This window comes from Colias croceus, chromosome 25 (genome assembly GCF_905220415.1).
Source record: "Colias croceus chromosome 25, ilColCroc2.1".
Lineage (NCBI taxonomy): Eukaryota > Metazoa > Arthropoda > Insecta > Lepidoptera > Pieridae > Colias > Colias croceus.
Window position 1 is genome coordinate 6819069 of NC_059561.1, and position 26598 is coordinate 6845666.

Genomic DNA, 26598 nt, shown 5'->3' on the forward strand with positions numbered 1-26598 from the left:
ATACTTCAAACGTGAATGTAGAGCGATTAAAGAATATTTTTTTTCATTAGGAAAATTCAATTTTTGTGATAATATTGTAAGATATTTTTAAACTCGGATTTTATTCTAAAGAAATAGTCTGTGTTTATTGGCCTTCTAAACACAAGTAAAATATAAATTGTAGAAACCCTTAAAAACGAAAATTAATAAAAAAGTACTGTAAAATCTGAGAATTAAAAATATATTACCACTATTTGTACATTGTACCATAATAAAAGTCCATACAATGTAAACTAACCACTATTTCATAAAAAAAAATTCGATGCAATAATATTTTATTAAAGTTTCGATTCTTTTGTTTACAGATCTTCAGCGGTTCTCCCAACTTGAAGTAAGTGAAATCGGAAAATCTGCATTGAGAACTGTAGGTTACAGTTTTTATGACGTCACCGTAAATTTTTATGGAGTATGAAAATAAGACTGACCAGATGTTATTTAAGAAAATATTTCATTTGAACTGGCTTCTTTCCACCTGCAAATATATTCTCGTAGTAATTTATTTATTTCGATTCGGTAAAAACTTACGCCGTTTCCTATGGATTCATTTAAGTTTCTAGCAGTAAGTAGATATTGACGAAAATCGAAATGAAATTGTATTTCTTAATTTTGTATGAATTAAAGAATTTTGTACAGCGGCCATTATAAAATATACTACACTTGTAGAGTTTTCAAGTGCCTTCTTTTAAGATTAACATATTATATTCGAACATTGTTATACTATTTGAAAGGCTCTTAAAATGTCATATTTATGAAAATTATAATAAAATTTTACTACAAAAATACGCTTTATTATTTACTAGCTTACCGCCCGCGGCTTCGCCCGCTTCGTCTAAAACCTAATAAATTATATACTAAAACCTTTGTCTTGAATCATTCTATCTATTAAAAAAAACCGCATCAAAATCTGTTGCGTAGTTTTAAAGATTTAAACGTACAAAGGGACATAGGTACAGAGAAAACGACTTTGTTTTATACTATGTAGTGATACTAATATTTAATAACCTTACCTAAAGGAGATACTTGAATAATAAACTCTTATAAGCTGATCTCAAATGCGAGTAGTAATGATTTTATAAACAGACTTTAAGCAGTCTGGTTAGCGGGTAGTTGAATATTTTACGAGAGTCAAGAAACTGAGTCGCCGGAGACTTCAATGGCGGCCATTTTGAATCTTGTGACGTAAATGTGGAAAGGTCAGTGACATGTAAAAGGTAAGGTGTGATTTTGAAGTGCGAAATGCAGATTACGTGGATGTACAGAAGTTAAGTCTAACAAACAGCTCGTCTGGTATACAAATATAGGACTGTTCTCTTTAGTATATATTCGTGAATGCAATTGGATCGCCCTTCATTTGTTTTACGATATTATGAACAAAGGAATAAATTTGATTTGGTGTGATTTAATCTTGCCTGTAATTCTAACCAATGCAACCTGGTTGATAATTCAATTTCCACCAAACCTAGTGATAAGCCATGTCCTGCTAACAATATTTTGATTTAAAATATCGTATTTAAATTGATTGCTAAAATGTAGAGTTACAATGCTAAAAATAAAAACACAAATTCTCTGCACTTAGAAACATCGTATAACCTGGCATAAACCCCTAACCCCTGGGTTAAAAAGAATAAAACATACTCAAAGTGATACGTGTAAAAATACTACGCTAAAAAGCTGCCAGTAAAAACTATTTAAAATTTAAGTAAAAAATTATTGAACTAATTGAACTAACCACTGAACAAAAGCATCTTGTTTATTCTATGCTTGAACCAGACTAGAATAATTAAAGTTGGTTCCCCAAGGAAATTACAGAGTCCAATATTTAAAATTCTAATGTTAAGTGCTCCCGACAAACATAATAGTATGATGTTTTTAAAAATTATAACGATAGTTCAGCTTTTTCATCTTCCATTTTAATCTGTAATGTCTTCTTATTGATTTAAGGACGTATTTAAGTAGTTAAGGTTATTGTGATGCATATATTTTTTTTAGTTTTAGTAGAAAATTGAACAGAATCCTCGAAAATATCATCTAGTTTGATATATATTTTATTTTTTAGATTCGGTTTTGAATATTACACGTATCATCAAATAGAAGATTGGTAATTTTTCTTTATTTTATATATTTAAGTATATACTCTTAAGACGTTATTTATCTTATCTGCTTATAATTCAGTAGTTTTAATCAATTTAGAGAGCATTTAGTTCCTAGTATTAAAGAGTTTTCTAAGTATGAAGAGAATGATGTTTAAATTCCAAACATTAAAACCGATTGAGCTTATACATTTATCTACGTTGTAGGCGGTGATTACAAACAATAATGTGAAATTTTTGTACTAAAGTTCTATTTCTAGATTCAGCTTTATTTTCTTGTGTATTTTGATACTGTCTTAGCGAAAATAGGAAGTTAAAAATAGTCTCTAGAATTTTATTTAGGGATAACTTTTTAAACCGTATAATGTTTTAATCTAGAATTTAACCTCATATACGACTTGAGGCAATATTCTACTCGATAAAGCGACTAATAGCCTGTTTAACACTTTTATTTTCATACTAATTAGTCGTCATTTTAACCCACAGCAAAAACAGAACAATCCAGAAGCTGTGATACAGGCACTTAGTTTTTATAAACAAAGTAGTAGTACACACTACATAATAAATATCAAAAGAAAGTAGCAGAAAAAGCTTAAAAACACGACTTAAAAGTTCATAAACAAACTAAACAATATAAACTGGCAGAAATTCCACAACAAAATGTTTAAATGGACAAGAAATAGTGACACAAGATTTTACGGACTGAAAGCACCTTGTTCAAAAGAAAAATCGCGAACAACCTTGGTGTGTAATGGGGAAACATGTGTGGCTATGAAACTAACTTATAACATCAAACATAGATTTAGAATGTATTCTGACGTAGGATCGGAATGTATAAAATATATTAGATGCTAATGGACAATTATTCATTCTCGAATCTAAAAGAATATTTGTACTATATTTTGAAACATAATTCAACGCCTATATAGTATATACCTAATATCGATACAAGTAATGCAATACTTCAAAATACAAAGACAGTTTTACATATTAAAATTATAAAAAAAACACATTTCAGCTTTCCCTTTTTACAGTAGACAATGCGTTTACCCATTTTGTACTCCAGTGCGTAGTATACAATACTCTATGTACGTCTCTATGTTACGTCGAGCAGTTCAGTGGCGGAGGTATTGTTCATCCACGATCAAATCATAAGATCTTTCATGCTATAAAAATGACTAAAGGAGCCGTGTATTGTGTCAGATTCTTAGTATTTTTTACGATACGCTCTAAACTTTATTGTAGACTAGCTTACCGCCCGCGGCTTCACCCGCTTTGTCTAAAACCTAATAAATTATATACTTAAACCTTCCTCTTGAATCACTCTATCAATAAAAAAACCGCATCAAAATCATTTGCGTAGTTTTAAAGATTTAAGCATTCAAAGGGACATAGGGATTAGGGACATAGGGACGGAGAAAGCGACTTTGTTTTATACATACTATGTAGTGATCATTTAACGCAAATCGCAAGTTTCGTAGCCCCACAGTAACCTACTAATGACCACGGTACTCCTTTGCGCGTTTCGTGGCAGCATGTTTTCAGGTCACTTACATTCTCCCTCTATACCACTACTATTATGGAGAATTATTTTTAACTCGCTCGTATGAAAGAATTTTGGAGCTTTATTTTTCAGGTAAGGTATTGAGTTGCTCAAATTTTATACGGTAATTAGTCGCTTTGAATTTGGATGTGTGTGATTTTAATGAGTTTCTAAGCTTTAAATATATTGAGATTTTATGTACGTATGTTATACAAGCTTAATCTATACTAATATTATAAAGGGAAACTGTTTGTATGTATGTATGATTTTCACGCATAAACTACTGAACCGATTATAATGAAATTTAGCACACATATAGAGGTTAACTTGGATTAACACATAGGATAGTTTTTATCCCGGAAATCCCACGGGAACGGGAACTATGCGGGTTTTCCTTTGAAAACGCTGGCGAAGACGCGGGCGAAAAGCTAGTTATCTATATAATAAAAATGAAAATGTGTTGGTAAGCGCATAACTCGAGAATGGCTGAACCGATTTCGTTAATTTTTTTTTGTAATATTCCTTAAAGTACGAGGATGGATCTTAAGGAAAGAAAACGTACACATGTACCACGGACGAAGCCCGGGCGAGCCGTAGTAGTATGTATAAGATAAAATATGGTTTATATTTAATATCTGCTCTGGATTTAATGTCATTTACCTGTAAAACATGCTTGATAATTTATTTAATTACGATGGCTTGCATCCGACACTATATTTCCATGTTAATAATTAAATTTAAAGCGACTCTTCGTAACTCGATTAATTATAATTAATTAACGCCTCTATGGTATAGTGGTTAACACATAAGTTTAAACTTAGTAGGTCCTGGGTTCGAATCCCGGTGGGAACTCACTAATTATACTACTATGTCTGTTAGTATTACGGCGCATTTGCAAACGAAACGAGCGAATGCTCATTCAAACACCACTATGTCAAATTCTTTTAGTGTAAACAGGTAAAGAGCATTCTTTCGTTGTTCAATGCGTTCGAAATTATGTGTTCCTAATGTCGAACAACATCAGTATTGTTCGTTATTAGAACACGAAATAATGCTCTGGCTCTGATGTTCGTTCGTTTGTTTGTTCTCGTGAACGGGGTACGGAAATACACATATTTATATATTTAATTATTTATTTATTCATACTCACAGCATTACAGTAAGTAACATTAATCAATACATTTAATAGTTTTACTTAAAATATGCAATAATGTTATCACTCAGAAAGCTCTTAACACTTTCTTGGTACACATGTATAGAATAAATATTTTAAATAATTAAAGTATCCATAAAAATCACCCTGTATAAAAACCATTACAACCAATGCAAACGCCGGGTAATTATAAGATTCAATATTATAACCTAAACAAATGCAATTAGCTCCTTTTGAATAAACGTTAGTTAGATTTACAGCGTTCCAATGTTAATAAATCGGCCCGCTTGTATCTCAGCACTAATTTATTGGTACTATATAAGTAGATCGTTCGAAAAGATTTATATACAGGGTGATTAAATTTAATTAAAATGGTTATTTTATTCTGAAGGTATTTTAGAGTTATTTAATTAATTTATCGTACTTATGCAAATTAAAACCATACATTCGAATTAATCCAAGCAATTTAGAGTTAAAGGCGGTAACATATCTAACTTAATATGTACAATGAAAAGATTTGATTTTTGTTTGTTTAATAAAATTTAACGAAAAAATTTTTGAGAGATCTAAATATTTACCAAGTAACTACCTACTTATAGGCTATATTTTTTTTCTCAGGATCAACACATTCGAAGTCGGGCGGAGCTAAACTCGAACGAAAATCGAATCGAATCTAAAATGCTCGTTCTAAATCATGTCAGTATACAATTTAATTTTACAGAAAATGTAACTACAAATACTAGTTTATGATATTTTTTTAAAACTTATAACTGATAATAAGTCTCTGTAATAAAAATGTGAAGTCATCGAGAAAGCCCTTTTACCTATTTTTACCTATGGGTTAAAATAGGTAAAAGGTTGTTTTTAAGTTTAATGTTATGACATTGACTCATCTCAATATAATATTACATTAAACTTAAAAACAATCTCATTCCCAAACCATTAAGGAGATAGGATGCTCTTACGTATTCCATATTGTCATAACTTATCTGAATTTTTATATGATGAATCATACGAAATCGGAATGTTAAGAACACTTTCTATGTGTTATTGAGACATATTTCTGATAAAACAGAGACATCTCAAAGAATGATATTTTCGAGTAACTATCATCTATGCTTACTTAATATAGTTTGTTGTTTGTTTGAACGCGCTAATCTCAAGAACTACTGGTCCGATTTGAAAAATCCTTTCGGTGTTGGATAGCCCATTTATCGAGGAAGGAAGTATTATACATCATCACGCTAATACCAATAGAAGCGGAGCCACGCGGGTGAAATCACGGAGCGCAGCTAGTTGAGACATATTTCTGATAAGAGAAAGACATCTCAGATTTGAAAATGTGTTATGTTTTGAGTGACCATCTTGGTATTTTCATTTATCAGGTGCTTGCCTTGGCTTGACTGAAATTATTGTAAAAATATAGATTATTTTTATGTTAAGTTTATTAAGAATAATGTGGCATTATATTGCTCATAATATTTATGTCACTAATTACACATAAATACCATAGACGTCTTTAAATATAAAACAATATGTTAATTGTGTTTATTTTATAAGCTTCTCTTTGTCTTTTATAGAAATACTTCAGTTGTGTATCACAATAAATAAGATAATAAAAAAAAATAAGCTCGTCATTATTCCAACTTATCATAGTGAACAAGCCACACCAAAAAAAGCAACAAAATTAAATACCTCAACGTACTTCCTTGGCATACAAATATTACGGACATGTTCAAACAAAAACCCTTTTCGGTGGTCCCGAGAGTATGACACCTGTTTCCTTCTTAGAAGCACAATCGTATCGGATTTGTTTGTAAAATACTATATTATAAGTGAAGTGTTAAATAGTGGGTTCTGTAGTCATTTGAAATTATATTTCATAGTTATGTTACAGAATTTCCAACAAAGATTACATTTTATACATTACCCGCGGTTTCACCCGCATTGCTCTGCTTCTTTTGGTCTTAGCGTGATGATATATAGCCTATAGCCTTCCTCGATAAATGGGCTATCTAACACCGAAAGAATTTTTCAAATCGGATCAGTAGTTCCCGAGATTAGCGCGTTCAAACAAAAAAAAAAGCAAACAAACAAACTCTTCAGCTTTATAATATTAGTATAGATTTAGATTAATTAAATACATGATAGTACCTTTAATAATTGTAGGAAATTGCAGTTTAAATTAAAATAACATGTATAGTTTTTCAATTTGGTAAAGTATTACGCGTTAATAATTTCAAGATCATTAAAAAAAATACAAAATTATAATAACTTCTAATTTAATAAGTGTAGAAGTGTGTATCACTATAACGGCCAATCCAATGTTGTTAGAACGTAATGAATTCTTTATCAGTGATAGGCTACTTATTTTAAACACACTGAAATCTTATATCAGTTTAATTTTATATATCTTATATTATTAATCTTATATATCTCTACATAACACTCAACGGACATACATAAACGAAACGTATCACTCGAAAAGTTATTTAATTACGGACCCCTAAAAGCACTCTGAACCGTTGTTATCAAAGGTGAAAAATAAACAAAACACCCTACAGTTTTAATCTGCTTCAAAGATAAACTCTGTTTTACCCTCGACTGTATATAACCGATATATGTTTCAAAATAATTATAATTAAGATCGTCAAAGGATTTCAATTTTACTAATTATAAAGGACTCTACAACGTATCATGCTATGACCGTTAGTAGGTATGTTTGATACTCTTTTACGCAGAAACAGCTGATCGGATTTGTATGAAATTTCGTTAAGAGATAAGTTAGTCTGGATAACCACAGAAATGCCTCCTGTTTTTTTTCGCGGTACATAGCGAGCGTATGTGTCGAGCACACGTGTCAGAAGTGAAACTTCTTTGGCAAGATTCAAACATACCAAAATCGTCGCCTTCCTCCATGACGTCAGACGTGACGGTATTGCCATAACGCGACCTTGAAATTTTACTCTCAACGCGCCTAAAGAAGTTTCACTTCAAAAATAATATTGCAATTTTTAGTTTTTTAAAATGACAAGAGGTTCTTATTTCGTAATGTTACTTCGTTTTTTTTGTCTATGTCAAACACAAAAATTAGCCCTTGTGTGGAATTCAATATGGCCTACGTTTTTACAATATTCAAAGATACTTACAACCAACCCTTTAATTAAAATGCCTTCATTAATCCAACCACAAACCTACGCACATTAAAAAATAATAAGTTTTATTTCAATATCTATACTTAATATTATAAAGCTGAAGAGTTTGTTTGTTTGTTTGAACGCGCTAATCTCGGAAACTACTGGTCCGATTTGAAAAGTTCTGTCGGTGTTAGATATAGCTCATTTATCGAGGAAGGCTATAGGCTATATATCATCACGCTACGACCAACAGGAAAGGAGCCACGGGGGTGAAACCGCGCGGAGCAGCTAGTAATTTATAAAAGTACGTAGATATTTTCATAATGAAAGCTGTGATTAAAACATTGAAAAGCTTTTAAACTTTTTCAATCCTTTTATAAAGAAATAAGTATTCTATTAAGGCTTTAATGAGACTAAGAAACTTTATTCAATAGTATTTTATTATGATAAGAGAACGTATAAGTTTATTTAATAGGCTTTTAGGGTTGTGCAAATATTATATTACGAACCTAATTTAGAAAAATCCCCTTAAAATAAAAAAAATAAAAAATGTTCTGTGGTTTTATGAAACCACGGTAAAAGTGAAACTTTTTTTCACACTATAGACATTTAACTAAAAATTATCGTATTTGTACGATAATTATCGTACGTATCGTGCGTCACGCGACATGCGCTACACAGACCAAAAAGTTTGAGACGATGTAATAAAAATATGTTAGAAATAATTCATATGTAGTTCAAGCTATTTTTATTAGTGTCAAATCTTTCACAAGTATTCACTCTTTCTGATTTATGAATTGTCAAGAAACTCAATAGTTTTCAAATAACACATAATTTCTAATTTATAAACCTACTAGTGGTCCGCCCCGGCTTCGCCCGTGGTACATATTTAGTATCCTATGTCCTTCTCCTGGCTCTAAACTACCTCCCTGCCAATTTTCAGCTAAATCGGTTCAGCCGTTCTTGAGTTATAAGTGGAGTAACTAACACGACTTTCTTTTATATATATAGATACTTATAACCTTTAAAAATACAGCTGCTGCCTGCTCTACTTTTTCTTATTTTTTACTAGAGTAAAAACCAAGCTTTTGAATAACAACCTTTAAACCGCTTCAAAAACAGATAACCACAAAATTAAAACAACGATCAAGGTAAACCGTTGTCTCAAAAATCCCTACCAAATTACTAAAACATTATGCGTACGGGACCCACAATTTTACGCAAAGGCGACATATCTTAGCCGATAAAAAAATAATGTCCTACATTAAAGGAGGACTTAATTTAAATATAATCGCCCGTCCTTGTTACACTTGTAATCTCCGTGTATTCCTGTCTCGTTTCCACCCACAATAATTCACGGGTACAAGTTGAACAAAATGACTTTTTAAGTGAACTAAGCAGTGGTGGTTTTTAAAAGAAATTGTTCCATTATGTCTTTTGGTCCATTGGTTAGGTCTTTATTGTACGATTTGTTGTGTTCTTTAAATGGATTTTTATTTGTGCTAAAATTTTATGTACGCTTTATATTTTAAAGATGTCAAAGATAATTTCCTCTTGATCGATTCCTGCTCGTGCGTAAATTTTTTTATGTCGTCTATTTAAGTGTATTCAGGTGTTGTAATTTTATTATGGGTCTTCATTAGTACTGAGTTTCTTGGGAAGCTTCAATATTCAATATTAAAAAGGCTGCTAATTTTCAACATTATGCACTAAGACAAGAATACAAAATAGATACCCATCAAATCATTTTTGTCATTCCATGTCCTACTTTTATAGTTAACTAGCTGTGCTCCGTGGTTTTACCCGCAGTGCTCCGCTCCTGTGAGTCTTAGCGTGATGATATATATCCTATAAGCCTTCCACGTTAAAGGGGTTAGGGGCTATCTGACACCGAAATAATTTTCAAACAAACAAACAAACTTCAGCTTTATAAATAAATACCAATATTAATAACCTCAATCTACCACAATAATTCAACATTTCAATATACATTTTTATCACACAACATAAATTATTGGAAAACAAAAAATGCACAAAAAGGGATTGTCAAACCGCATATCTTTGCCGCATGTGAGGGCGCCTCACACCCTATCTGATTTATTGGGACATGTTTTTAGGGTTCCGTAGGTTAATTGAAATGTTTATAATAAACATTTGTTCATTCAATGTTTTTCTATACAGCATTTAATATTTTTAGGTACCTAAGCACGTTTTGATGAAAATAATTGAGAAAAAGTGTCGTATAAAATGTGGTATATAATGCCGTATAAAAATATTGATTTAATTTATTTGCCTTTCCAATAAAAATAGGTATTATTGTTTACATATTCTTTTAACATAATATTTTATTTTATTTGCATAACAATAATTTTATTCAAATCCTTTCCATAAGCACACTCACTTTTTACCAGATTTAATTTAATTAAAACAACACACGGAACCCACACGAACCTTTTCGTGAGGCGCTTGACATTTTTGTGTTCAATTTTGAATTAGGGTTATCTCACATAAGCCGGGGCTTAATTGGAGGCCTCAAGATTGACTAATGTATTTTTAACAAAGGTTCGTTTTTATTAACCCCTTTGATTATAAATTAACTCCCAGTTTCGGAATGTCGAAACGTATGTTCTAATTATAATGTATTTTTAATGAGACAAACAAAAATCTTGTTTTTGTTAAACAATGTTTAACATTGGTAAAGCGTGTTTAGACAGCTTGCAGGGAATTATTCTCAACGCGAAAAGTTTTAAACTTTTGCTCTTACACATGTTGGTTGAAAATTTATTTTCGCTTGTTAAACTTAAACATTGCTTGGAATTCGCTTTAAGATATCCAGAAGCGTGTACTTTTACATTGAGAAGAAAGATTTCACTTTTTAATCAATGTACCTATGTTTTATCATAGTACTATTTTGATCGTAAAATTAATTAAGTATGAGAGTAATAAACATGTAGGTTTTATTCGCTATTTAAATGATAAATGTGTGCTCTCTTTTTATTATAGTTCCTGGTTCTCTTGCTGTTAAGGTACTGATACGACATCACACGATAATATTATATAGTTACCCTTTTCTTGTGCTCATATTTATTTGCTTTTTCCTGTTTTTTGCATTTTGTTTGCACAAATTCGTTTATCCCTTTGTTGAATGAATAAAGCACCTTTTAATATAAAAAAGTACTTTTATTTTAACCTCTCCTTTCTTACCATATCAACCTTTATCTTCTTATATATTCTTTTACTCTATACAATCAGTTTATGTTACAGGAAATGTATGTAATCCGTCATTGTATACAATTCCTAGGAAATGTATACAATTCCTAAAATCGTACGGAAATGTGTGAAATAAATTATTTTATACACATTTCCTAGGAAATCTATACATTTCCTAAATAGCTATCGGAAATGTAAAACATTTAAGATATTGATATGTCGCAGGCAAGGGTTGGACTAAAGCAAAGGGGGCGCAGGACTTTTGATGGAGTTGGTGTCATTATAACACCTATTTATTATTGTTTTATCGTAAAGATTACGCTTATATAAGCATGTTTTATAGGAACAACTTTTCTCTAAAATCAAAAATAGCCGAGATATTCGCCCTCAAAGTTAGGTTAGGTTTAGGTTAGGTTAGCCGTTAGGTTAGGTTAGGTTAGGTTTGTTAAAAAAAAAACTACACAGAAATAGGAGCCCCGCGAAGCGGGGCTCCGTCGACGAAGATCGAACGATCGAAGATAATAATATGAATATAATATTATTACAATTTTACGGTATGACTGTTACCCGATTGTATCAATAAGAGCTATAATAAAAAAATAACAACGTGTTTTATTACAGAAAGCATTTACTTTACACATTTCCTAATACGATATAGGAATTGTATACAATTCCTAGGAAGATTATACATTTCCTAGGATATGCATGCATTAAATAGTTTTTTAAACAATATTTTATACATTTCCTAGGAATTGTATACAATTCCTTGATTTCATACATTTCCGGTAACATTTAACATTTACAATACAATAAAGCACTGGAGCTGCTTGATATATTGAGTTCAAACCACGTCGGTTTGCGGCGAACCACACTGCAACTATTATGCACCTTGAATTCATTGATGCTTATTATTTCTATTGAGAGGTGTTTGCCACAAGTTGATATTAAACAATTAAAGGCACAAAATTAAATCGAGTTTATTATGTATCTCTTAATACAGAGTATATAAGGGTATAAACAGAAAACATCTAATTGAAATAAGTACCTATAATAATAATAGTCATAGTCTGCATAATTACAGAAACACAAGTCTTAATAATAACATAGGAAATAATTATTTAAGATACTCTTTATAGAGCTCGTATTTTCTATAAAAACAAGAATTTGTTATACGGTAGATAAACGTACAAAGGTAAGGGAGAGATTGAAAACAAACATTTTGAAAATAAAAACTTTATTCAACATTTATCTAATTATTTACATAATCATACAAACAGCATTCATTCTCAACATCTCAATAACTAAAGTCAATATTAATTAATACTTTATTATTATAAGCAATAACTTCACTTGAGCTTATAAAATTATTTACAATATTAAAGTAAACACTTTGGGTATATCCGCTTGATGTAAAATTTACCTTTCCTGGTTTCCATGGCAACGTATTCTATTTCATAATAATTTGAAATAGCTTGTTACAACACATGATCATACAAAAATCAATCTACTACATACTGTTTCAAAGTTAAAATTTGAACGGCATACAGTTTAACATAACCCATAGTTTAACTAATACATATTCGGATATTCATCTAAGTTAGTACCCGAATATTATATATTCCGTAACTGCGATAAGACACTACGAAACTAGAGATATTAACAAACTTTAATTATAAGAATTGACCTTAAATTTTGAACCTTAGCGATAGACAAATTTTTTCATATAATACTCCTTTAAATATTGCCATTAATCTATCAAATCCTCAACCAAATCATAAGATTTACCTAGCTAGAAGTAAAGAAAGTCTAAAACCTCGCTTCAGCGGAATTTCACTTTCCATTCCACGCAGTTATTTTCAATTACCGTGGTTTGGCGCAGTTTTACGCAGTTTTACCTCGCATGTCCCTTCCCGCTAAAAAGTTCCTAACCTAACCTATTCGATTTTGTTCTTGAAACAGTAAAATAAGCCTTTATGTTAGACTACCTGATATTAATAATTGCCGTATTTATCAATTCATTCAGACATAATATTATTGTGCAGCCATCATAACATAGAATACAATAAATAACAATAAAACTTAAACTTGATGATTTATCTTAGTATTTAACACAAAGGTTTATTTTTAACGAGCTATTTTAAAATCTTACTCCAAATTATTGGAATAGAATTTCAACAAAAATAGGTATAAGCTGATTAAAAAGTTTGAACGAAAATTGTTCTTCAACAATCAAAATGATTGTAGTTTTTTCATACAATTTTTAACGGTAGTATTTCAAATTTTTGTACAGGAATTCATTCCTAATTTTCAATGAAACTATCAATGATGGGTCGACACTTAAATAAATTAACATTAACGTTGTGAAGTAGAAAATTACACCTTAAAAGTTATTCACAAAAAAGGCTAAATTAAAATAACGCTATCACCACAGCATTAAATTTACTTCTAATCAAGCAGATCTTTCCTTTCTACATTTACAATTACAGATCTTTGTAGCAAAAATGTTTGCCAGTTTAAAAAATATCGATTTTATATTACTTTAGTCACTGTCAGATTTTTTTGGGGCAACAGGCAGGAAACGGTGCAGAAAGATTGCCGACTTGGAAGAATCCTGGTTCAGTACTTGGTTGACATCTGTAAAAATGAAATGTGTATTTTTAGTATTGATACAATTTATTGTAATTATTGTAAAGGTTGTGCTATGTTCTTGTTTTCCAAGTTTTCCAAATGGCTAGGTATGAACTAGAAACAGATTTGTTGTTTTTTTACGCACGGGAGTTAATCATAAATATATGGAAATTACAATATTAAGATATGCTTTATAGAGTCACATAATCACTACATAGTATAAAACAAAGTCGCTTTCTCTGTCCCTATGTCCCTTTGTATGCTTAAATCTTTACAGCTACGCAACGGATTTTGATGCGGTTTTTTTTAATAGATAGAGTGATTTAAGAGGAAGGTCTTAGTATATAATTCATTAAGTTTTAGACAAAGCGGGCGAAGCCGCGGGTGGTAAGCTAGTTTTGAATAAAATGAAAGTTTTCATTAATAGTAAAAACTAGCTGTGCCCGCGACTTCGTCCGCGTGGAATAGTGACTGCATAGTAGTTACTAATTAACTTAATTATTGAGTAAACACGTACTACCATAAATAATTAAAAGAACTGATAGTAAAATTTATTACCGAACTGTGCTAAAAAATAAAAAAAATAAATGCCTTATTAATTTTCTATGTATTTCTTTTACATTATGTCATATTATTTTTAAGCACCAGGGGGGAGGCGAGCAAATTTCTTCCTTCCTTGTATGGATGTTATTAACAATGTATCGTGCAGCAACTGATCAGCTTAATCGATACTCAGTTCTTATCAAATCCAGCACCAAATCCAAATCAGATCTTTCCTGTCTCACGCCTGTAGTAACTAAACCGTTTAGACCGTGCAATAAAAATTAAATAAAAAAAACCCAACGCAACGAAGAAAAGTGCATAGAAAAAGGAATAAACAATTTCACAAACTTCCCGACGATCTTTAAAAATAAATACCATTTTAAATATTTATAAAAAAAACAAAGTCGTCGGGGCTGCCATGCCAACATTATCATAATATAATATCATATATACCTCTATAAATATTTTTTTTTAGAATGGTACTTAATTTTTAAGATCGTCGGGAAGTTTGAAAAATGATTTATTCCTTTATCTTCGTTGCTTTGGGATTTTTTTTTAATTTTTAAATTTTTAAACTTCTGTTTCTTATTTTCATGTAATATTTTCAAGTGAGCGAGACCGAACTATCAAATGTACCTCCATATTACATTCCTACATCATATTGATTTGGGCCGTAACCGTGCCCAAATTGTAATGGACCACAGTGGCAAAAGAAGTGGTATATTTAGGAAAAAAAAATTCCAAGGGCCAGGCCCATGTGGCTTTGAGTAGAGTTCAAAATTTCCAGGGTGTGGCTATCCTCTCGCTCCCATATCTCCTCTTCTTTCACAGATTTTTAACCCTTTCCTTTCCACCCCTAGTAAATGGCAGAACCGATTTTGATGTAAACCATATCTATACGTAATTGTACCTATATGTACATTGTACACGTCATATCCTGTCGTTTGATGCTCCATTTGGTTTATTTATACCCACTGTCGCCCCTAAAGTGCCCTAAATGTAATAAACGGATGAACCGATTTCGATAAAATATGACTAATTGTAATTCACACTTTGCCCTTTCATATGCCCCGCTTGAGTATATTATTTGACCACATTCGATTATTGTTCATTTCCACTTTTACCGCTGTAATCTAATAAATGGATTAACTGAATTGGATAAAAATATAACTAACTGTACTTCATCCGTTATGCACTTTCATATTTGACAATATTCGTTTTTTTCATTCCCACTTTTACCCATATATAGGTATAATAAATGGATGAACCGATTTTGATTAAATATGTCTAATTATACTTTACACGTCATGCCCTTTCATTTGATATGTCACTTGAGTATATTTGACAAAATTCATTTTTTTATTACCACTTATACCTATACCAAATAAATGGATGAACCGATTTTGATAAAATTTGACTTATTGTTACTTTCATTTGGTCGTTCACTTTCATTTCACTTTTACCCCTATATACCTAGATATAATAAATGGATGAACCTATTTTGATAAGTACACTTTATCTAAGAACCAGCGTCTGAAAATATGCTGCCTAACAAAAAAAACCGCATCAAATTCGGATTACCTGTTAGTGAGCTACGGTAGCACAAACATGTATTATACACATATAGTTGTCAAACACTCATCACCCATCTTTTTGCGTCGGGAGTTAAAAATATAATACGACAATCGACATAATTTAAAGGACATTTTATGTATAAAATTTACCTAGAAAAAACATAATTCTAATTTGACCCCTTCCCCCCTACTACTTTAGCTTACCCCTCTCCCCCCACCCTTGGGGACTTTCGATATGATCACCTGGACATTTATAGGAATAACTGTAACAGATAACTTATATCGTACACTGTACAGTGTACAATAAATAGAATGCCTTAGCAAATGTTCGCCGTGAATACTTAAATGGTTATAACTTTTTTGTTTACGAACCGATTGACATGAAATAAACGCTAAATGTTAAATGAAGATTACTCCAATATATTAGTGAAAACCGCATCTAAATCGGATAAGCCGTTTCTGAGATTAGCGTGCACGAACATACAGACAAACAGACAAACAGACAAAAATTTTTTTAACTACAGTTTTGGGTTTGGGATCGATTTAGTAATAACACCTGCTAATTTTTTTTTCCATATTTTCATTGTACAGACACCGCTTTTCTAGAATTTTATTATATGTATTGATGATGATGATGATGATGATGATTGATGATAAGATACTAACCTATATTTTGACGCAATTTATTCACAAAACTTTTTAACAAAATGAAGGAATAGCAAACGACTTTAAATTAATAAATAGATTTCCATTAAGCCTAGTATGTCACAAAAAATTGTTAGTCCCAAAAGTTGTGGTTACTTTTTAAATAGAAATAGAGTCTCTAATTACTAGATACATTTTAACAGCAGAGAAATTGTATATAAACCAGAAATTAAACGATTATCCTCATTTCGTTTAAACTTTGTCTCCGATGTAAAGCGCTGTTTCGCTTTAATTAAAAGGCAAGACACTAAGCGAAAATTTTATCCAAATATTAAGCAAATTTAATCGCTTTCAGAGCCACTATGCATTGTTGGCTTTAGATACATCGGAGTAAACATTTTAGGGGCAGGTATCTACCGTGAAATATAACTGATAAATAATTTTATTTAGTTTGGAAGGAACATATATTATTTAATTAGTGTCTAATAAGGCGAGTATTAGTATTTTTTTAAGCTATTGCATAGCTTCTATCGCGGGCCTTGAGCGCGGAGACCGAATCCAGAAATTGCGTAACGAAAAACCTCACGCTCCCCACTCCGACGGGCTGAGGTGTGGCTTGAAGGCATAGCATGTAATAGCTTTACCGCGGCAGTCCCCGAGTGCCACACGTCGTTTTTTTTTACTAATTTATACATTTGTACAGGTTCTTTAATTTTATGCAATTATTGCATTTTGAAATTAAAGATTTTAAGGTATTTTAAACGCGATTAAAAACTTTAATTTCTAAATGTATAATACTCGCGTAAAATCAAACATGAGAAAATACCAATTATTGCATATAATACATTTAAATCAAAGAATATTTAGATGACATAGAGAAATATTATTCAGCTTATAATATGCAAATTCTAGTATGACTATTTTGTAGCAAATAGAGAAAAATGATTCATGAATAATAAGCACGTTCTTATGTTAAAGTGTCTATCGTAGAAATTATTATCTTTGGATTAGATTACGATAAATTTTTATGCAACCAATTTCACCTATTATTAATTACTAGCTTTGCCCCGCGGTTTTACCCGCTTTGCTCCGCTCCTGTTGGTCTGAGCGTGATGGCTCGATAAATGGGCTATCTAACACAGAAATAATTTTTCAAATCGGATCAGTAGTTCCTGAGATTAGCGCATTTAAACAAACAAACTCTTCAGCTTTATAATACTAGTATATAAAACACAACAGAAAAAATCCTATCTCGTAATCTAAAAATTATAATAACAACAAAATGAAGCTTAGATGAGTTTCTATTAAATAAAACTAAGTTAAAAATTATAAAAATACTATAACTATTCGAGTTTAAAATTTGCTTACACGAAATAATATGGGCTTCAAAGAGCCAGAACTTCCTTCACATTTGAAATTTTCTTAATGTGCAAAACTTGTTTGTAACTAACGAGACAAAGTTAAAAACCGCGTCGTATTAATTAAAAGTTTTTCGGACAAATAACTATCTGAATTTCAACTGGATTTTTCTAGTTAATTTAACGAAGGAACTTTTTTGGTGAATGTCGCAAAGTTACGCCGCTGGGTGGAATAAAATCATTAATGCAACAGTACATTTTTGCGTTTTTGCTGTATTTTGTAAAAATTATGAAGTATTGTTTTGGCCTGGTAAATAAACTGTTTATTTGTCCATGTGAATCATGGTCGGGATTTATCAGAAATTTTATTAAAAGAGTACAAAAAGCTCCTAAAGGAAAAAAAGTTGTAAGAAAGGAAGGTTTTAGTATTTACATAATTCATTAGGTTTTAAACAAAGCGGGCGAAGCCGCGGGCTGGTCACTAGTCGTTAATTATAATAAGAATAGATCGTATTCTTTCGTTTTCATAATACTTAAATCACTCTCAAAGAATCCAAATATTTAATTTCACCATTACAACGGTATATTACCTTCATTTATCATTTCTAATTCAAAACAAATACGTAATTATTTACACCTTTCAAGCGTCAAATCCAAACAAGCCCAAAATGAATCACTTGGTTCCCTAAAAAAGGTGACAAATTAGCAGCAAAAAAGATTGGAATCCAACCTTTTGTCTTGACAGATGTTTCTACCCTTAACTGGGTTCATCTTTGTCGCATTAAAAAAGGAACACATTATAAAAAGTTGAAAGAATGCGATCTCTTGAGTTCACTGAGATAATTCCCTAATGATCAAACCAACGTTTTGTGAGCTTGTCATAATATGGGGTATTTTCTTTGTAATTTACTCAAGGATTTAAAGAGATTTTAAAATTTTATATGCTTGAAGTGGTTGTTCATTCTAAAAACATGTTTTTAAAGATACATAATATCACTATTTAGAAATACCATTTATTTTAAATTTAAACTTTGTGTATAAATCATTATTATAGAACCAATTATAATTATTGCATTAACACTTTTTAATCATCATTATTATCCAATTTTATTGTGAATAATATAATAGTGTGTAATAAATGCTGTTAAATACAATGAATACAAACTTACTTACATTGTACTAGCCAGATAAGCTTCATACTCTTCATTGTCCGTTGTATCAGTTATCACATGTCTCTTTTCTCTCGTCAATTCATCAATTTTAATAACTTTACCAACTCTCTCTAATTTCACAGTCTTTCCCGATGATTTGATTAATTTAGATTTTTGTAATACATTAGCTTTAACTTCTTCTAATACATTAGCAGAGAGTGGTTCAGTCTGCCATTCCGGTAAATCATCATCTGATTTGATATCTTTTGTATCTTCAACGCTTTCTTTGTCTTTTTTATTTTCAGAGTCAATATCTACTATGGGTGTTTTAGCTACATAACCAAAGTAAGGGTAGTAACCTTTTTTATTGTAACTATTTAATTGTGCCCAGGGGTAATTGTGATAGTAATAACTGGGAGGATACGTGTTGTAATTATAGTTATGAACGTATGAGAATGGATATGGGAGCAGCATTGGACGTGGAGAAGCTAAGCGTTGTGGTTTTACGTAAGGTCGAATTATAGTCCGATCATACCATGGTAATTGTAGCAATTTAGATGGTGGTTTTCTAGTACAGGGTCGCGTTGTTGGTACCACAGGTGTGGTGTATGGTCTGCTATACGCATTGGATGCAGTTCTATGAAAATGTGACATTGGATAATAATATGGCAGTTTTCCAAAATCTTTGTCAGTGAAGGGTGGAGTGAAATATGTGAACGGTTGCCGATAATTTGCAGTTGGAAGTGGTAGCGTCACTTTTTTTGTCTTGCCAGTTGAATTTTCGTCCATGTGAATTTGATGCAGAGGCTTATAAAAATATGACTTATAATTACTATTTTTGTTTGACTCGACTTCTTTATATACTTCAGTGCTCTTTTGATTCTTCTTTTCGGATGTACCTCCATCAGAATCCTTATAAATATCCTGTGCCAAGTTATATATTTCTACTATAGCTTCTAAATCACTTTTCTTTACTGTATGTAGTATGTCTGTGATAGTTTTTATTTCCTCTTCAGTTAAGTATCTATCATCATTATCATCTGCTCTAGAAGTTCCTTTGATATCGTTTTTGTTTTGAAGAGAATTTGGTTGAAAAATTGGTCGTTTGTCTTCGTGCAAAGTCGTTTTTACAAAGTTCTTTTGACTAGGACTTGTACTCATGTCATTGAGCTCACTTAAGATAATATCATCTGTTATATTTATTTTCTTTATAGGCATGTATTCTGTTTGTGTATGATTTATTTTTCTTAATTTGCACGTGTAGTTTCCACAAAATGATTCTGAGGGCCATGTCGCGTTTACTGGATATAATTTTTTCGTATCTGGGTCTTGGCAATAGAGTCCTGAAAATAAATAAAAATAATTATTGTTTGCGTCACATCTGTTGCGATTTAATTAAATAATATCTGTTTATCAACAAAAATGTTGGTTATTAACATATTGTTGTCATTCATGTGAACAGTGACATAATTTGGTTATGACTCAATCGAAATACTAATTCGCTATTTCTAAATACTGTTCTGTTTATTTTGAATTCTATGAAAAGAAAGGTGATGACTATTTGGGCAGAAGTGGTAGTAGATGACACTGACACACACATAACACATGTGATTCTGACACACATAAAACTCCTCATTTTATGACATTAAAAATACATCATAATTCTGCACATTCACGATACTCTATTAAAACTAACAAAAATCTAGAACAAATTTCATACTAAAATATCTCAAACATTTTGCAATTTAGCTTCTATATGCTTCCCAAAATTGATAAGCACTCGACACTGAGGGGTAAATATTGTCCAACGTCAGTGACTAAAACATATTTGTCGCCAGCAAATATATCCGTTATTTATTTAGGATTGTTAGTAGTTTTTCGTGTTAGTGAATTATACGTGTGTTGTTGTTTGCGAGAGGAATTTGTCTAGATATAACGACTGTAGTTAGCCATTTTGTTTTTGCAAGATAGTTCATTGGTGGCAAAAAATACTGACGCTTTTTTACAATAAATTGATTGATATAAAACAAAGAGCTTGTGTGCCGAGCACACGTGTCAGAAGTGAAACTTTGGCCAAACTCGTCACCTTACTCTATAACATGACGATATTGCCATAACGCGACCTTGAAATTTGACTCTCAATGGGCAGAAGTTTCACTTTATGATATAACTTTAGACATTTAATTAACACTTGTAAAAGTTTAAATATCTTGGTTTAAGAGTCCGTATACAAATTGCGCTGGACGAAACTTGGTATTTTAACGTTTGAACGCGATCATCGTGTAGTCGAGTAGCAAAGGCTGCAGCGCTCAAAGTGGAAACATTATAGGACCTTATTATCTCGTTATCGTCTACTCCACCAATTCTAATCTAGTATCGTGGGCTTCCCGACTACTACACACGCGAAAAACGTACTTTAGTAATTTTGTGTCTGACGGAGCAGCGAAAGAGTTGCTTTTATACAATAAAGTATGATACATTCACAAATGGGTTTATGTTTAATATACTCATTATGATATTAACATAATATAGTCTTGCATAACAACATACTTCCGACTAAGTGATAGTCATGCATACACTGCAGAAAGTATCATATTACGCTCTTATACAAATCATCTAACAAAGATTTGTTTACCAAACAAATTACAGATAAAACAATTAAAAAGTTATACAAACCTTTAACAGATTTTGAAGATTCCACACCACAGATAATTAATAAAATGCACATATAAAAAATCATTTTCGTTGAGTTCGCTGCTATGGCTAGCGGATACTGAATTTTGTCATGTGTATTGTTATGATTTTAATTACGTTTGTCATTTGTAACGGTTCTCAAACTGTTCCATTTTTATTGAGTCTCTTTTATTTCATAAAGGGTGTTGTTTTGCATAGAAAATATGTGTAACCGTTTCGACTTTTCGTAATTTTACCTTGTAATATTATGAGTGTTTGGGTGTAACTATTTCTTTTCATTGATATTTTGAGATGGTCAAATAAATTTCTGGATTACCGTTTAAATTTTTTCAATGACTATGTAAGTGAAACATTATTAAATAAGTCCTAATACATTATAATTGAATGTAAAATCACTGTGACTACGTCATAATAATTAAATTTAATGAAATAGAGGCATAGAGCAAACAGGGCATTTATTTCTAAATATGTAAACCTATCCTAACAAATATACCTATTAAAAATCATAATACGATCATCAAGACTATTAACATTAAAACATAGATTTTAAGTTATTTGGGTTATTGAAAAGACATTTTCAAGCTGGCCTTGAGTGCGGGGACCGAATCGAGAAATTCCGTAACGAAAAAACCTCACGCTCCCCACTCCGACGGGCGGAGGTGTGGCTTGCAGGCATAGCATGCAATAGCTTTACCGCGGCAGTCCCCGAGTGCCACACGTCGTTTATTTTAACTGTCGTTATTATCTGTAGATTGCATAAAAATATAAATGTAAAAAATAAAACACTTTGACAATCACTAAGCGTTTTATTTCGCAAACGTGACAAAATCCAATAATACTATAGTACGACAATCGTTCGAATTACTGACACACAACAATGTCAGTGATTTGATGGTATAGATTATGCGTGTACGGCTTTTTTGATGAATGATAATGAATTAAATTAATTTTATTTACACGCAATTATGGTTTAAAAGGTCGTAAATTATGCAATTTGGAGGTTAGATTAAATGTATAGGATTTTTTGAGATTATTAGGTGAGTGCATTTTCAGAATGGATTTAAAAGTCAAGTATAATGATACAAATATTTTCTTAAAATACAATTAAAATCGGGTCCCAGTAGGTACATAGTTATGAAAATGAAAATGAAAATGAAAAATAAAAAAAAATCCTTTTAAAACATATTTATAAACGTGTGTGTGTGTCGTATTGAAGATAAACACATGAGCAGATTTGTCTAATATTTGGTACCAAATATCTTTTAAAAATATAGATTCGTTTGGATTTTTTTCCATAGGCATACAAATTTTTCAAAGATAGAGATATAGAACAAAGAGCCATCAGCCAAGTCACACTTGGTAATTACTCACGTAACTTAACAAAATAAAATCGCCGCTTACCTACCAAACCAAATAGGTCATTTTAACTAAAAACACTGGTATTTAAAATAGAAAAATCGTCAAACAGACGCATAATAACTGGGGCGCACAGCAAATGTTTACGAAACTGGGAAATACCGAAAAACCCCATTCAGGCCCACGTTGAGTGACCTCGCAAAATATTAGCTTCGCTTTTGAATCGCGATGTTTTGCATTTTATATCGTGTTTATTTGCTACTACATAGAGTATGGCTTTTATGTACGACTAGACGCTGGATACGGCTTAACTCGTTATTGTATGGCTACATTTTTAACCCACTTCAAAAAAAAGAGGAGGTTATTAATTCGGCCGGTATGTTTTTTTTATGTATGTACACCGATTACTCCGAGGTTTCTGAACCGATTTACGTGATTCTTTTTTTGTTCGATGCGGGATGGTGTCGAATTGGTCCCATAAAAATTTTAGTCGGATAGGCCCAGTAGTTTTTATTTTATGAGCATTTTTGTCTGTATTTGTAAATGTTGCAACTGCAAGTTTTAAGTCGGTTGTTTTTAACGCAGTTATGACTTGTTATAGAGTACGGCTGTGTTATGTTTGCATAAATTAAGTTATTATTATTTGGATTCGGATTTGGTCGTACATTTTTATTTACTGGATTCTGTGCACAGGGAAGTTTTACACAGGTGTTTTTTATTTTTATTTTTGTAATGTTTTAATATTATTATTGACTGATTGACTGATCTGCCAACGCACAGGCCAAACTACGGGACCGATCGGGTTGAAATTTGGTATGCAGATAGCCACTAAGATTTAGGCATCCACTAATACAGGATTTTGATAAATTCTACTCCTGAAGGTGTGGGTAATGAAAGTTTGTACCAAATAGTTTTAAATAAAACTGCCCAATCGGCTCACGTTATATCTATACATACTCGTATTTAAGGTATAAATCATAACACTACCTCGACTTATAATTATAGGTTATAATTTCCTTTTAAGGTCAGAGGTTATTAAAAATTACGAACAAACTCATTGCTCTGCATCCTTAAGCGGTATTACAAAGAGGTTTTAATATCAAAAACAATTCCATACAGGACTCGACAGAAATTAAACGACGCAGCGGGTGGCGCATCGTGGTATTTCATCTATGGAATAATGCACCTTAAATGCTATGGGATAAAATAGATAATTCCATGCATGTTTTTGACGAGTAAAATTCTATAGCCTCTGACAGGTACTTAATTGTTTACACAAAAATAGACCGTAAGCTCATTTGAATAAGAAAAAGAGTGGCGTGTTAATGACGTGTAAAATTATATGGTTTTTAACTCTCTCAGCGGGTGCTAACATATTGGTGTTAAAAAAATATAAATTGCTTGTTGAACGTGTGAAGATTCGATGATGGCAAAATTATACGGTGGAAATTATTCCTGCATTAACACTTGTGTTTAATATATGACTTTCATTTTTGCGATTTTGTTTTATCTGTGAGTTGAAATGAATTTACTTTATTTAATGAGATGATATTAAGGTCATCTTTATTTATTAGTATATATGTAGGCACTTCAGATCATATAAACTGCATTATTGTTAAGTTTATTATTTTCACAATAAACCGTACGTAATCATTCTGAAACTGATATTTGTTGCATGCACATGCACTTGCACACATGCACACTTTTAATAATTATAGTGCACCATAGGATACGAAACATTATTTTCACTCTTTATCATCATCATCATCATCAGAAGTATACGTTCCCACTGGGACTGTGTCCTGTGGGGGTACAAGCCATCATCCACAACGACGGCCAAGTATGGGCAGATATCATATAATACGCGACGCTGGCCAAGTGCAGGAAAAAGTCACATAATCGACTACGCTGGCCAAGTGTAGTAGATATCACGTAATCCACCAAGCTGGCCAAGCGTAAGCAGATGTCACATAACATCAAACATTCTTGGACGTTCTGGTTTACGATTTCATTCACAATAGCACGCTTAACCACCAATAAACCTTAACAATCGAACCTTTATCCAATCATATATATAAAAGTTCACAGAACAATTGTATATAAGTTCGTGTATCACGCGATAGGAACATTTCGTTTCTCGACCATCAGCTGTTTCAAACCTATTTTGCTATTGTTCGTCTTGCGTGATCGTGAAGTAGTTTCTATTTATTAAAGAAATATATAGTTGTGCATTACCTTTTTTGTGCATTTACTGTATATATGTCGGCATATTAACCCAATATTAAAGTAAATAGTACTATTGCAACGAAACTTCTTTAATCGCGTTGAGAGCAAAATTTCAAAATCGCGTCATAACAATACCGTCTCGAGATGAAGTAAGGCAACTATTTTGGTATCTTTTGCAAAAGAAGTTTCACTTCTGACACGTGTGCTCGGCACAAACGCTTTGCTATAAGTAGGAAAGTTTTGTAGTACCTACTACTTCATTGAAGAAAAGATATAATCTGCATGAAAATTGAAATATATCATGGCCTGTGTTCGCACATTCATAAGGCGGGTCTAAATAAAGCGAGCAGCCTAGTCAACGTGGGCTACATTTTACAATATTATAATTGATAAAATATAGAAGCAGATAATATTTTATCTCATTTTGAACTATACAATATATACTTTCAATTATTATAATAGAAATTGCTGCCTAAAATAAGTAGATATTATATACTTAGCGATTAATCATAATGTGTTGTCAGTTGTACCGTAATTTATTTATAGATACGATCGGTTTATAGGATTAACAATAATAGGCTCATATAGGTATATTTAGGCTTATATAAAAATGGATAAGATATCATACGTAATATGTTATCATTGTTTATTTATTTATTAACAATAGATGCAATTACTTCATTCATTGCATCATAGACAGACAGTTATACAGACATATGTAGTTTTATTGTAATTTGTAGGTAAGTAGGTACTTAATTACTTTCTTATGATTTGACTACTACCAGCTTTCTGCCCGCGACTTCGCTCCCTTTGTTTTTAACAAATTATATGCTACAACCTTCCTCGAGAAACACTCTACCTATCAACAACCACATCAAAATCCGTTTAGTAGTTTAAAAGATACATACATGACAGAGAGCGACTATTTAGTGGCATGTAGACCGTATTTCTATTCTACTCGTAGATGTTTAAATTATAAATACAAATTTCAAATTTGGTGAAAATTAAAAATCTTCAAAAAAAATCATACACACGACTCAAAAGAACAAACAGAAACATAAAAACTAATTCAATGTTCGCAACTTGTCCAACAGGAGTTCTTTAAATGTAAACCTGTCTCGTTAACTCTTACAGTGATGTATTGCAAATCGTTAAGAGAAAAGAATATTATGATTAGTAAGTATTACTTTTTCAATTTATTTTAATACATTCGGTATTGTATCTGTTGTTTGCGGTTTCTTCTGTTTACGA

The 26598-nt window shown here is 31.6% G+C and overlaps 2 protein-coding genes across 3 annotated transcripts in view; one reads left to right on the plus strand and one right to left on the minus strand.

Moving 5' to 3' along the window:
- Positions 1–339: 339 nt before the first annotated feature.
- Positions 340–26598, plus strand: part of LOC123703255 (protein madd-4-like) — a 157709-nt gene continuing 131450 nt past the window's right edge. The window contains exon 1 of the mRNA XM_045651199.1: positions 340–370. The gene's annotated coding sequence lies outside the window, so the exon portion shown is untranslated. The remainder of the gene's footprint in view (positions 371–26598) is intronic.
- Positions 12992–21848, minus strand: LOC123703256. 2 transcript variants are annotated; one of them, XM_045651201.1, is made up of 3 exons: positions 21748–21848; positions 19094–20414; positions 12992–13806 (listed from the first exon to the last, which is right to left on the minus strand). In XM_045651201.1, exons 1-3 carry the CDS (start codon positions 21809–21811, stop codon positions 13722–13724), a joined length of 1470 nt encoding a protein of 489 aa, XP_045507157.1. In that variant the 5' UTR covers positions 21812–21848; the 3' UTR covers positions 12992–13721. The 2 variants fall into 2 exon arrangements, with proteins under 2 accessions (XP_045507157.1, XP_045507158.1); XM_045651202.1 differs by having other exon boundaries at positions 13715–13806; positions 19090–20414.